Source organism: Bacillus rossius, chromosome 2, assembly GCF_032445375.1.
Source record: "Bacillus rossius redtenbacheri isolate Brsri chromosome 2, Brsri_v3, whole genome shotgun sequence".
Taxonomy (NCBI): Eukaryota; Metazoa; Arthropoda; class Insecta; order Phasmatodea; family Bacillidae; genus Bacillus; species Bacillus rossius.
In genome coordinates, this window is record NC_086331.1 from 46,491,398 (window position 1) to 46,506,283 (window position 14,886).

The 14,886-nt window shown below is 41.3% G+C and overlaps 1 protein-coding gene across 1 annotated transcript in view; it reads left to right on the forward strand.

The window, feature by feature from the left end:
- LOC134528885 (SH2B adapter protein 1-like) overlaps nt 1–14,886 on the forward strand; it is a 296,960-nt gene that overhangs the window by 53,209 nt on the left and 228,865 nt on the right. Inside the window, exon 3 of the mRNA XM_063362551.1 lies at nt 6,675–6,728. Within this exon, the coding sequence (XP_063218621.1) occupies nt 6,675–6,728 (54 nt within the window). The remainder of the gene's footprint in view (nt 1–6,674; nt 6,729–14,886) is intronic.

Here is a 14,886-nt window from a genome sequence, read left to right on the forward strand (position 1 = left end):
AGTGTACGGCACTCCTTTACATGTGTTGGCCAAGGGTGGATGTACTTACCTGCTAAGGCCCCCCCACCTCAGATAGTGCTGCCCGTTCTTGATGCTAATGGAGGGGGTTTTCCACACACTTGCTGCTACTATCTATGTATTTGTCTTTTAGTGTAGTGCCCACCGCTGAAGCCCTCAGCTGTTGGTGGGCATGTGACAATAAATAAATAAATAAATAAATAAATTATGAAAAATTGGTGAGAATTAATTTTTACAATGCGTGCACAGCATACAATAAAAATTGACTGAATGAATAAAGTCTACATACAAATTAAAATTATATATGTTGTTTTAAATCATACTTTAGTGATTGATATTGAATGCTGGTCCATATAATTAAAAACATTTATTTATAGTAAATATTAGTGATATAAATTGTGATTATGTGGAGCAGCAACTGCTGTGGACAAAACAAAAACAAAATGACAGTGTTTCTTTGGATTTATGTAGTCATAAAGGGCTATTTTAAGAACATTAATCACAAGTTCCTTGTGTCCAGTCACTCATTCTTGAGCTGCAACTGTGATTTTGGGATGATTGAAAAGCGTAAAAAAGTCAGCAAATGTATGGTGCAAAGAGATTTGGTTGAGATGATAAGTTATTCCAGGCCTGCACACCCATATCAAGTCACAGTTATGAACAGCATGGATTTCTATGACTTTTAAAATGCAGCTGAAAACTGCATTAATACTACCAAACTTTAGATATCTACAGTGCGATGGATTTAGGTGTCTGCTGACAACCCCGGATTAATAAAAACAAAATCCCCAATAAACAATTTGGAATCGTGGCAAACGTTTAACATCCTGAAGAAGGGAGTAACTGTCGACAAAATAAAATCAATGACAACGTAGCTGCAACTAACTAGTTATATTTCTGAACAAAGAAGAAAGATCTCGAGCAAATTCTTCCGTACTTGGATTCAGATAAACAGTGCACCTTTTATTTCAACATTACCAGAGTATTAAACACTTAATTAGCTCCAGTCATAATTTTGACAATTGCACATGCAGCCTTATTCAAAAAAACGACATGTAAATTTTCTTTTAATTTTTCTAATGTTCTAATATTTTTTTTCAATTTTATATTTCTGATTTTTTATTTTTAAACCATACATTATTTTCCAGGTACATTAACTATCAGTTGTAATGTTTAAAATGCTTTTTCGAAATAAATTTGTATTCTGTTTGATTTTCTCAGAATGTTCATTTTGGCACTTACAGCTTTTTAATTTCCAGTCTTCAGTTATGAAAAGTGTTATTTTCGGTGGGTATATGATGTTGCGGCCGGGGGTAGTTCGGACGGCTTTAAGGTGATATGTTAGTGGGCGCCACCATGTGGTGAGGCACGTGGACCCGGTGAGACTCCTAACTCGGGGCATGACGTCGCCCATGTTAGGCGTGGTTTTAATTCCCCCTTGAAAACACCTAGCACTAATTCCTGCGCGCTCTCAGCGTCGGGCACGCTATTTCCTATGCAGTGAGCTTTTAGGCGTCCCACATGCCGTCACACTCCACGTGGTCACACAGTTTTAAAATAATAAAATAATACGTTATATTTACAAACCTGATTTATTCGGCCAACTCAACTCACACACGTACACAATTAAAACTACATAAAACGCTGGCGTCACGAATCGGTTTAATGTAGTGACCCGCCACGTGGTCACATCTCGAATTACGTATTACATGGAAAAAGACCGTTACTGGTCGTAAGATAATAAATTAAACAGTCCCCCGACCGAGAGTAGCTCCGAGGACTAAAAGAAAACGATTTGGAAAAGATTTAAAGTTAAACAGAATTACTTAACGGTGAAAAAGCGTCTGCTCTCGGTCGTTGATGGCGGAAGACTGGGATGAGCTCATGGCTCGGCTCGACTAACATGGCGTCCTCCCGCCGAAACAATTGCCGTTAAAGATATTTGTGAATTCGTGCCACGGGAAACTAAAGTAACATGACAAGGATGATTTAAAAATTACGTGACATTTTCTTAATAATGAAAAATAATAATACAAATTACTATTATTAAGAATTACATTTAATTATTGTCTGGCTTCAGCTTCCGTCGGGAATGTCCGGAAACGCTATTATATTTTAATACACTATTTTAATTAAAAGTACATAAATACCCTCCCGGCCGATCTGCCGTCTCGTTGCACTTGGGAAACATTAAAACAAATTACACAATTACATTTAATTATGTTTTAGGGGTGCGGCGCACTGACTTGACAGCACCCTCTTGCCGGGCGAACACACACGCACGCACACGTACGCACGGGTAGGCGGGAGTTTTGAATGGAGGGTGGGTGGTGTTTAGGCGGTGGCATATGGGACTTAAAAGGGGCCGCAGGCCCGGACAATGTCAATTGCTCCCCCCCAAGTAGGCTGATATGACAGCGCCGCGTGACAGATGGTTAAGGGGCGTGGCCTGCAATGTTTACCTTGCGCATGTGGCAATGTTATTGTTTGTGGTCGCAGAACACAGACACAGGGCGCTGGTACACTAACCTGGAGGTGGCGACCCACCAGCTGTCCCTTGCGGCGGTAGCGACTCTGGATCGGCGGCGGCCAAGGTGCCGGCCGCCTGGTAGGGTGACTGCGGTCTGGCGGCTCGTTGCGGGCGGTGCTCGGCCTCGCTGACAGGCGGGTGCTTAGCGGCCGGTGTTGGGTGGGCGGGAGGCTGTGCAGCCCGGATCTTGATCACGCTCGTGGCTTGTGGAGTGTGCTGGCGGGGCGTCGCGGCGTCGACCTGCGCTGCGTCAGGCGGGCACAGTGACACTAGCTGAGACGGCGACTGCAGTGGCTTCTTTGCTGGGCGTCGCGATCCAGCCGTCTTGCAACACGCACAAAACGTTTCGGGCAGCCCGACAAGGCAGCTGTGTTTCCGTTGTACTTTTGGGGTCGTAGGCCGGTGTCTCCTTGCAACGCTCGCCTCGGACAGGCCTGAGGCATCTTGGTCTGTTTTGGAGGGCGTCTCGTTCGGTGTGTTGGGCGTCTCGGCGCAATGGACTGATAGCGGCACAGTCGGCGTCGGATGGAAGCTCTCAGGCCAGACCAGCTGTGTCTCAAAGCCAGGTGGACACAGTGGACCAAATCCGGGCGGCGGTGCGTCACTGAGGCGTCGCATCAGCGTCGGGGCACCGGGTATCTCATTGCATTCACTTTCTCGACTACGGGTGCGGTTGGCGGTGATGTGGCCGAGCAGTCCTGCGACATGATGGCGTCAAATCCGGGTGGCGGGGCGTCAATCAGGCGTTGCGTCAACGTCGGGACGAGTGGCGTCTTGTCGACGAATCGCAGGGAGCCGTGGGAGTGTGTGTTCAAGTCCGGTCGAGTCAAGTCGACGAGCGGGGACGGGATCGGCTTGACCTGCGGCGTCGGGACCAGTGGAGTGTTGTCGACAAATGGCAGGGAGCCGTGTGGTGAAGGGTCTTGTTCGGTGATCTGATCAGGAACACTTACATCGATGAGTGGCGGAAGGATTTGTGCAGGTTGCGGTCTGGAAACAGGAAGTTCCGGATATGGACTGACGGGTGTTGTGAAGACGTGCGTTCTCGAGTCAGGGAGCGTCTGAGGATAGCTCAGGGAGTGAGTGGTCGGCGTCGAGGTAGCGTGCTGCTGTCGGGCGTCTCTGTAGGTGGCACATGACGGGCACGTGAACGTGAAGTACCGTCGCAAGATGGCTCGTTCTTGGTTGCCGATGCAGCCCCTATGCCATAGGCCGGCACATTCTTGGCAATGATACCCGTTACCGTCTCCTCCAGGACATATTCCTCTTGCATCACAGAATGTCACACCGTGCATGCGATATTCACAGCACCAACCACATTCGTACCCCTTGGCGATCCTGTGGCCCGAGTCCCACTCAGGTCGCGGATAATAGCACCCAACACACTCGTCCTCGTACATGTCCAGGCAATTTATAACAGTCCCACTCACCTCTGTGATGAACCTCGTCAATCACGTGGTCCGGAATTCCGTGTGCGCACGTGTTGTTTACGTGTCCGGCCGGCCGGAATACCATTAGGCAGTCCGCGCGCACAATGGTTGTTATTCAGCGCGTTCCGTAGCACAACCGCACAACTCACTCATTCACCCTGTGAGCTGCCTGCACACAGCTGTCCGCGCCCAGGATGTGTTGTTTGTGCGTGAATTCCTGGAAGCGTGCGGGCTTGGCTGGTCATGTGGCAGGCGTGCCAGAGTCCCGCTATGCGCTCCGCACGAACACTAGTTCTAGCGCGAAATTTAGTTCCGCGCGCTCCGCGCAACAACCGCCTATCTCACGTGCTCGTACAGGTCTCGGTACTAGGCGTTTTCTATCACGCCCCACGTTGGGCGCCACTTGTTGCGGCCGGGGGTTGTTCGGACGGCTTTAAGGTGATATGTTAGTGGGTGCCACCACGTGGTGAGGCACGTGGACCTGGTGAGACTCCTAACTCGGGGCGTGACGTCGCCCATGGGAGGCGTGATTTTAATTCCCCCTTGAAAAAACCTAGCACTAATTCCTGCCCGCTCTCAGCGTCGGGCATGCTATTACCTATGCAGTGGGCTCTTAGGTGTCCCACACGCCGTCACACTCCACATGGTCACACAGATTTAAAATAATAAAATAATACGTTAGATTTACACACCTGATTTATTCGGCCAACTCAACTCACACACGTACACAATTGAAACTGCATAAAACGCCCGCGGCACGAATCGGTTTAATTTAGTGACCCGCCACGTGGTCACATCTCGAATTACGTATTACATGGAAAAAGACCGTTACTGGTCGTAAGATAATTAATTAAATAGTCCCCCGACCGAGAGTAGCTCCGAGGACTAAAAGAAAACGATTTGGAAAAGATTTAAAGTTAAACAGAATTACTTAGCGGTGAAAACAAGCGGTGAGGTCCCCGGAGTGCTGAAGCGTCTGCTCTCGGTCGCTGATGGCGGAAGACTGGGATGAGCTCATGGCTCGGCTCGACTAACATGGCGTCCTCCCGCCGAAACAATTGCCGTTAAAGATATTTGTGAATTCATGCCACGGGAAACTAAAGTAACATGACAAGGATGATTTAAAAATTACGTGACATTTCTGAATAATGAAAAATAATAATACGAATTACAATTATTAAGAATTAAATTTAGTTATTGTCTGGCTTCGGCTTCCGTCGGGAATGTCTGGAAACGCTATTATATTTAAATACACTATTTTAATTAAAAGTACATAAAAACCCTCCCGGCCGATCTGCCGTCTCGTTGCACTTGGGAAACATTAAAACAAATTACACAATTACATTTAATTATGTTTTAGGGGTGCGGAGCACTGACTTGACAGCGCCCTCTTGCCGGGCGAACACACGAATGCACACGTACGCACGGGTAGGCGGGAGGTTTGAATGGAGGGTGGGTGGTGTTTTAGGCGGTGGCATATCGGACTTAAAAGGGGCCGCAGACCCGGACGATGTCAATGATATTCATTAATTATTCTAAAAAAATAAGGTTTTTAAATTTACCCTTTCTCTCCTCTTCCTTTCCCTCTGCTACGTCTCCCTATTCTTATGGGAGGCACCGCAGTTTTGGCCCGGCTGGGAGTCTTAACACTTGCAAATAGGCAAATTAAATTATTTACCAAAAATTAAGAATTTCTCAACTCCATACCATGCTTGAAATGGGGTCAAAGATGGTATTACCAAACATACCATATGAAGGTGTTTGAAGCGTAGTTAAAGGATAACTCAACCAGTTTCCACCTAAGTGTTGTGGAAATAGCTGCTTACCCGAGGTTATATGTAGTGGGCGCCACCACGTGAGTGGGCACGTGGACCCGGCAGAAACTCAGGGCGTTATGTGGCCCGTGTGAGGTGAGATATTAGTCCTCTAATTAATTGAGCTTATTAACTTAAGATCTTGCCTGCTCTAGGTGTCGGGCATGCCACACTGATCAGCCTACACGAATACCATGGGGTTGGCGACACGTGGCCACACGTCTCTGATGACTCCGCGCACGTCTGGCCTCGGCCGATGATGAAGAGGAACTGGGGCGAGCAGCGCTCTGCACGCGGGCAGCAGGCAGCTTTCTGCCGGAACGAACCGTAATTCTATTCTGTGATCCCGCGCCAAGTGTTAGTTTTAAGGAAGAGACAAAACACTCCTAAAATTTATGCAATCCCTCATCCAGGCTCAGAACCTTAAACATCAGCTATTTTATACATTAATAATTAAATAATAATTGTTGTTATTGGTTTCTGGGTGACGTAGCACTGCTGCTAAGCGCCCTCTTGCGGTAGTCCGTGGCGCGCAATTTGAACACACGCACATTTACATACGTCGGCGGTACAAATTCCGGGAAGGAGGGGAACTGGACAGTAGAATCGGACCAGGCTTACGAGGCGAAGCCCCGGCTGACGTCAGTGTTGGCTGATACCAGTCAGATATGGCTATTGCCTTTTTAATACTGAGCATACCAATTCATTCAGCGTCCTATACACGGAGGCGCACACGCAGAACTTTCCAAGAAAAAAGAAAACGTTTTTAGTGAAATGATTGTGTACTCTGCCACTCTGATATGTGTATGGACTTATATATTTAGTATTGTTCAACATGGGAAAACGTAAAAACTGTCAGCCGATTGTGTCCATTTATCGCAGTTCCTGTCTGTACATGTTGTGCCTGGAGCTTCATGCCTACAAAACCTACTGAGGGTGAGTGATATTAGAATTTATTGCTTATCTTTTATTTTAGTATATTTTATATTGTATTGTATGTTACATCATTTTATGTTATTGTATTTAATATCTTACCAAACGTTCAAGGGAGAACAAACACTACACTTTCCACGTCTATTATATTCATATAGGTATGTTACACACCTGCTACTATGTTATATGGTTTAAAAAAAAAATGTACGTGATGGAGATAAACGGACATCATTTTCGGTTTCAGCATACCCAAAAACATAAAGATTAGCCACTTTTATCAAATCAAAATTTTGGTTGTAGACCTGTGTAATTACAGCATAAATTATATTTCATGGATCATTATCACATATTTACGTTGTGATAGAATTTCCAAACTCACAATGCTGGAAAGAGGTAGTAGGGTTTTGATTGCGCTTAATATACACAAATTTCCATCAAACGATCAAATTCAAATTTATTATCATCCTGAAATTGAAGCTCGCTGGATCAAAATTAAAACTCTACCAACTAACTACCTAATAATTGGTAATACATACATTTCCCCTCTTGAAGTACTAGAAGATAACCTCATTTACTACCATGCTAAATTGATAGTATTTGGTGACTTCAATGTGCCTGGTGTTGATTGGACAAATAATCATACTTTTAATATATCACATTCTTATAACAAATCAAAGGCACAATCCTTGCTTAACTTTTCTACTAGATTGGGACTTCTTCATTGTAATAAGATTCAGTCCTTCAATAACACTATGCGGCATTTTAAAATTTTTGGAACAATGTTTTGAGACTGTAAGGTGATTTTAGAAAAAAATTTATAATGATGTCAAATATTATTTTACTTTACGGGTATCAATTTTGAACTTTTTTTTAGGGGCAGTAAGACACCCCTGGCCTGAACAAGCATTTTCAGATGCTAAATTGTACATAACTTCTTTAATACTTTGTTTATAATGACAATTGTGGCACATATTTTAGATAATAATGTGAATGAATTATTACAACTCAAGCCATTAAAATATGTTACATTTCAAGTGAGAAAATTGTTGAAAACTTAATATTAAGTTGGTTTTCACTAACTTTCTCTCTTGTAAGGTAATATTTTTGAATGGTTTCACTTTTAATAATTCATTTACATTATTATCTAAATTATTTGGTACAATCTTAATTATAAACTAAGTATTAAAGATGTTATGAGCTATTTAGCATCCCAAAACACTTGTTCAGACCAGGGGTGAATAAAATCCCTTAAGAAAATGAAATTTTTTGACAGTGAACAATTAATTTCAGTTTCATTTAAAAGTTGTGTATTTTATAACCCAGGGTGAATTTGCAATGCACTTGCATTACAGTGGACAATAGATTGATATATTATACTCACTTTAAAATTCTATGACTTACGAAAACACAACAGTATCTGACAATTAAATTCATTGTCTTCACCGATTCCATTTCAAGATCTGTCTGATGTGGGTTGAAACTTCTATTTACTCGATTGTCTTCCTTCAGCAGTGACATCTCTTTTAAGCATGAAGCATTAGTCCGCCATCATCTTTACATCCCACCTTCCCTGGTATCTCTTTTCCATGTCCTTTATGTCCTGGTGAAAACGTTCTCCTTGTTCTTCACTTACATCACCGAGATTCACAGGGAAAAAATCAATATATAAATGAAAGAAGTGAAGTATCACACTCATGTTACATCCTTATTTCACGAAATCCTCCAACATGTATCGTACGCTGGGCTGTAGGTAAACAATCATTAAATGAATAAGTAAAAAATAAGGCCTTGGAAGCGTCAGCCCAGAAAACAAAACAAACAACAATAATTAGCACAGAGGTGCCCAGACGTCGTACAAAGGAATTTACTTATAACCTACTAGGAACTCTAGGAGGCTATGTGGATCGGGGATGAGTAATCAAGAAATAATAAGAATGCTGGTTTGATTTATGTAACTGCCCTTTTACTAAAATAATTTACTTAGCTTTTTCTTTTCTTTTATCTTCATCTTTTAGGTACACATGTATTAAAATATATTAATTACGAACAGAAGGGAGCCCCAGGGCAACAAAATACATATTAAAGTAATACAACCATATCTCTTAAACTTGACCCTGGTTTTACGTGAGCTCGCAGGCTCAAAAGAAAGACAAATACATTTTGTTCTTTAATTTGCTTTTGAGATGAATTTAACCAAATACTATGTCCTGAAAACTGGCAGTCCTGGCACCGGAGGTTTCTGTAGATTAAAGTCCAGAAGAATTTGTTTTATGTAGAAACTTGTATGTCGACCGGAGAGGGGAGAAAACTTGTGACTGCATGAGCCCCATCACAGACTGCTAATTTTGGCAGTGAAGTTCCCTTCTAATTTGGTGTCCAATTCTTGAACCCCGCCTGTAACCAAAGTCTCAAATTGCTTAGACTGGTTAACAGGCGGCTAAGTCTGGGCAAGACTACGCCCAAGGAAAGGCAAAAAAAAGGGGGGGGGGGGGGGGGGGGTGATATGACAATCACTTACCCAAAACAGCGGGGTGAAGTCATGTTAGCTGGCTCCAGGAGTAGAGTAGGCAACTCCCGGCGCGGAAGTCCGCGGTAGCCATGACGAGAAAAGAGAAGAAATAATTTAGATAAGAAAAAAAAACTATTACAGGCAGCCAATTTTATAAATAAGAAAAATAAGGCATTTATGCCTTGACGATCGAGACTACATGATGTAGTGTCAAGTCTTGGAAGTAATACTGAGGTGGACTCTCGCGAATCGCGACGTGTGGTCCGTACTGACCAGATGCTGCCCGCTGAATCTTCAAACATGGCATCGGTGCGCCTAATTAAAGCAAGATACTGCGCCCATCCAAGGAGGAGAGGGTTGTCATGGCCCGAAGGTGTCCGGAGATGCCCGAAGGGGCGAAGCAGACTGAAAAAATTCTCGCCGCGCTCTCACCCGAGTCGCAGGTGGACTAAGGTCACATTCGCACCGCGACTGCTGCCAAAGTTGATTGTGACAAGCGGTTTCTTATGGGAGGGATGAGTAGAGTGCTCTGGCGGCCAAGATGTGAAACTGGCTGGAGGGTCACAGAATTGTCCGCTAGAGTGCAGTGGGCACACTCGCAACCAGCGGACAGAGCAAGGTTAGAGATTTATGCCGCCGCTAGGCTTCTTCTGATGGCTCTGTTGGACAAGGGCGTATATCCTTGGAGAGACCATGTACCCTGCTCGGGTTCACTGGAGGTCAATGCTCCGGGTTGAAGTTCCCGAGAAGCCACAGGTGGAAGATGAGGGAAGGGGGATCTAAACTTGCTAAGTCGCCTGGGAAAGGCGTCATGTGGACCGTCCCGAGGCGTCGCCGAGGACTGTAATATGCTCCTCGACGTGCTGCCAAACAGCTTACCTATGCTTGCCTCCGAGAAATGAAAGATGCTAGCGCGGGGCTTGGGGTAGCGTTCGCTAGCACGAAAAGTCATACTGTTACAGGGAGAAAACGTGATGCAAACCTCGGCCAAGATGCTGCGATAACCAATCGTCAGCAAATGTATCTAATTGAGTTTGCGAACAAGCGCAGGTGCACTGGGTTGCCCAAGATTACGGCAAAGAGAACAGTAAAGGAATCAAAATTAAATAAAATTAAAAATGCAACTTAGTTTTTGGTTTTCTTCTTTAAAAATGAAAAATTAAACTTAAAATTCAAAACTTGTGCCCAAAAATTATGCTAAACGGCACAAACATTTGTACTCTGGATGTTTTCTGTTACCGTAGAATGGGGTGAATAGGATCAATATTCAGGAAAATGTTTTATGGTTGTACGTTGTTCCTAAATTTTTTAATAGGTAGCCACATTTTTTCCCCTTTTTTGTTAGTATATCTATGACTCTATTTCATGGTATTCCAAGTCTTTATGTTGATTCACCTGTTTGTTAAAAATATAGTAAGATCAACTGTTTTGGAGCGAAAAAACATAACCTAAAAAACTTTGTGTACCCAATCATGTGTTTTATCAGCAGAAGTGAGTAAATATCGTTATTTTGTGCCTCAAAGTATTATGAAAGTGTAATGAAATTATTATTGCATTTTCTGAAAGATATGGCTTACTAATTAATTTTAATTGGATCAATGTAATTTTTGTATTTTGTCAGCGTGAATAGAATCACCATGCCATGAACTTATAAACCAGTTCCCGGTGGTAAGACATACATAAAACCTAACAAATTGGACGTTATGTTTGCAATTAATGCCATAAAAAAAGTAAGCGTAGTATACGACAAGCATATAAAGAATATTATTTACCATATTCCGTGCTTTATCGTCATTTTAAAAAAGGAGACAATGTGAAAAAAACAAGGTGGACAAATGTCACCTTCAGAAATTGAGGAGAAAATAATAATTGTTGACAGGTTATTAGTTTGTTCTGAATGGGGTTATCCCATGGATGCCTTCTCTTTACAATTGTTTATTAAGGACAATTTGTAAAGAAAGGGCAAAACAGTTTGAAAAATTCCGAGACAACATGCCTGGAGCAGATTTCGCTGCTAGTTGCATGAAAAGACACAAGGATAAATTAGGTATAAGAATGTGTCAAAACATAAAAAGATCACGAGCAGGTGTAACTTCTACTACTGTTGTAGAATATTTCAAGAATTTGGAAGCAGAGATAAATGATGTTCCACCATGTAATGTGGTTAATTACGATGAAATGCATCTTAGTGATTATCCCGGACGCAAGAAAATCATAACTAAACGGGGCTGCAAATATCCAGAGAGGATAATGAACTTTTCAAAGTCTTCAAATTTGGTTATGTTTGCTGGTGCTGGAGATGGTGCCGTCTTACCTTCATATGTTTTGTATAAAGCAAAACATGTGTATTCAACGTGGATTGAGAATGGGCCAAAAGGATGCAGGTATAATCATAGCTCATCTGGATGGTTTGACAATGTATGTTTTGATGACTGGCTCATTAAAATTGCAGTTCCTTATTTCAAAAAGCTAGATGGGAAGAAAATATTGCTTGGGGATAACTTATCTTCACATCTGGCAGTGCATTTATTTCAAATCTGTGAGGAGAATAGGCAGATTCTTCAAACATGGAAAGCTGGGCCTGGAAAGTATGAAAGTGCTGTCCCAAAAGATGTGTTTCTACGCCTTCTAAATAAACTGATACAATCTATCTCTGAACGCTCATCTTCAAACATTGAAAGTGGATTTGTGAAATGTGGGGTGATTCCTCTGAATGCAGACAAAGTGTTAAATCGTTTACGAAATGAGAACCTTCACAATATGGATGAGATAAGAACTGCTATGGATGACTCCCTGAAAGTGCTGCTCCAAGAAATAAACCATAGTGACTCTTTCACACCATGCCAAAGGAAGAAGAAGCAGCTTGATATTCCGGCTGGAAAAAGTGTGTCAATGGATGGCTTTCATCTTGAAGCTGATGAAGAAAGAAATGATCCTAGCACTCCAAATACCAGTGAGCCTGATGACCCCTTATCTAGTGATGAAAGTAAAATAACTTTGGGATTGCCTAAAGAAGCAACTTGAAACACTGTGAGAGTTGTAGTTGTTAGTGAATCATTTGTTGATTTTAATGGTAGGAGATACATGCATGTTTGCCTTGTGAAAGACACTGATATCAGAGAACAGGACTGGTTACTGGTTGCTTTCAACTCAAATGATACTGTGCCTGGTTGTGGCAAAAAAACATTGAATTTTATTGGTGGTGTTATGAATGTTGTAGATGTGAATGGTGTCAAGGAATTCTATGGCTCTTTTCTAATGCTAAAATGTACAAGAGACAATTATGGTTGCATTTATGGGTTCCCTGACATCAAAGACAAATGTAATTTTGGGCATTGAAAATGTCATTGGTAAGCTAGAGGAACCTTAGAAATATGGCAGGGGTTTGCTCAAATTTTCTGTGTGCCTTAAAGATATTTGTTAAAAGACCTGTAAGTTTACTGCCAACATGGTGTATGTTTAACTGATAATGGAACTGGCACGACTTACTCCGTTGTGTGTGATTGTTGTGGGTTCCATAGAACTCATATGGCAACACTTAATTTAGCAGTGAATTGTCTAAAACTGCTTACCTGTAAATTAAATTTTTTTTATAAATAATTTTTACAATTTTGAATTTTGTCATTTTGGTCTTTTTTCATTAGAAAATGTTGTTTTTAAGGTCTCGTGAAAGATGGTCTATGGTTTATAATGATTTAAAATAACTTTGTTATTCTATTCACCCCGACAAGAGGTTGTGAATGGAAGAATGCATTGAATATAGTAGACTGATTCTATTCACCCCGACTTATGGGGTGAATAGAATCAGACACAAAATTCTTTTTTTATAAAAAAGTAAAATTATAATGCCAAATATAATTACTGAATCATAAAGTAGGGGTTATAACTCATATATTAGACCAGTGTAGATTGTTTTATAAAATTTATATACATTCAGGGGTAGCCACAAAAGTTAAAAAGTGATCCTATTCACCCCATTTTACGGCAGCTTAAAAGTTGTCCACAACTTCTTTAAAAGAAACCCAGGCCTTTTTTCTACATGATTTATTGTATTTTCGAACATACTGTCTTTCATTAATTTTCTGATCTGTGGTCCCACAAAGAACCCTTCTTTCAGTTTCGCATAATATATTTTTGGAAATTTTGTTACCAAATATTGGAAGCAGTCACCTTCTTTTGGAAGTGCTTTAGTGAACTGCTTCATTAATCCGAGTTTAATGTGAAGAGGAGGTAATAAACAATACCTTTCTTTGTTGAACAAGTGGTACATTTATTATGTTCTGTGAACTGGGTTGTAGGGTTTTTCTTTTGGGCCAGTCTATCTGCTTCCAGTGTTTGTCTTTGGCTCTGCTGTCCCACTCACAAATAAAACATGGCATTTTTTTTTGTAGCCAGATTGTAGATCAAGTAGCATACCAAAAACTTTTAAATCACAGCACATTGTCCAAGAATGTTTGTCATAGTTCACACATTTTAGCAGAACTTTCAGATTTTCATGTTTGTTTCCTTGAGATGCACTGAATGTACAATGGGTAATGAACCAAAGAAATTTCCATTATGTAAAATTACACCTTTGAGACTACTTTTGGATGAGTCTATAAATAACTTCCATACACTTGGATTGTGACGTTAAAGAAATTCAAGAAACCCTCAATATCACAACAATAAACCAGAGAGTCTTCTTCTTTAAAGAAATTTATTATTTTCGTCTCTTGAGTCATACATCAAGAGAATAAAACTCCAGGTAGCAGGAGAATTTTTGCTTTCAATCTTTATCCAAGCAATTGAGCAGCATCATTGGTCAGATTTAAGTCATGATTTAAATCGTTAAGTTCATTTTTAGTGAATAATTTTGGCGCAGAATTGTCTTCAGACTTGTAATCATCAGCATTATCACATTCATTTTCTGACCTGCTTTCTTGTAGCACATCTTCGAAAACGGGAGGTGGAACTGGAATAGGAAGAGATTCACAATGTATAACTAGTCGTATTGCCAAAGGAATGTTCAGATATTGTATGTCCATCTTAGTTTTTGTGTTATGACCTTAAATGTTAACCATACAGAATTATCAGTCATTAATATGATTTTGTGGCTCCCGCCAAACCATTGGAAGTGCAAAGGTCATTGATTTTTTTGCACCATTATTCCACGGTCTCAGTCCCTCGACACATGTATGACATACCTTGTGCGGTTCCTAGTTTTTGTCTTGCCAAGCGTTATGCCGAAGTAAGCATAATAGACATTCTCACAAAACTATTGATGTCTTGTCTTTGCTTAGCAGTTACATAACTACCACAAATATAACAGACCATGTTTGGGTTATTTAAACACTTACGGGAACTGATTTCTCAAATATAACCTCACACTACAGCATTAAACAATGAATTACTGTTTCCCTCCTAAAGCCAGCTGGGTGTAACAAATGTTGCCAACTATTCCCTCTTACCAAAATAAAATTTCTCCTTCGCAATCAAAATTCTCTTTGTAAAATTTACATTGAAATAAAAATGAGTTTCCTCAATTTGCAAAAAAAAACTGTATGTGATAGGAAAAAAAGGATTGCAGATCTGGAACCAGCACAAAAAAATGATATAGGAACACCTAAGATCCAAAGAATCATAGAAAATCATGTTGCATAGTGTAATTTGTTA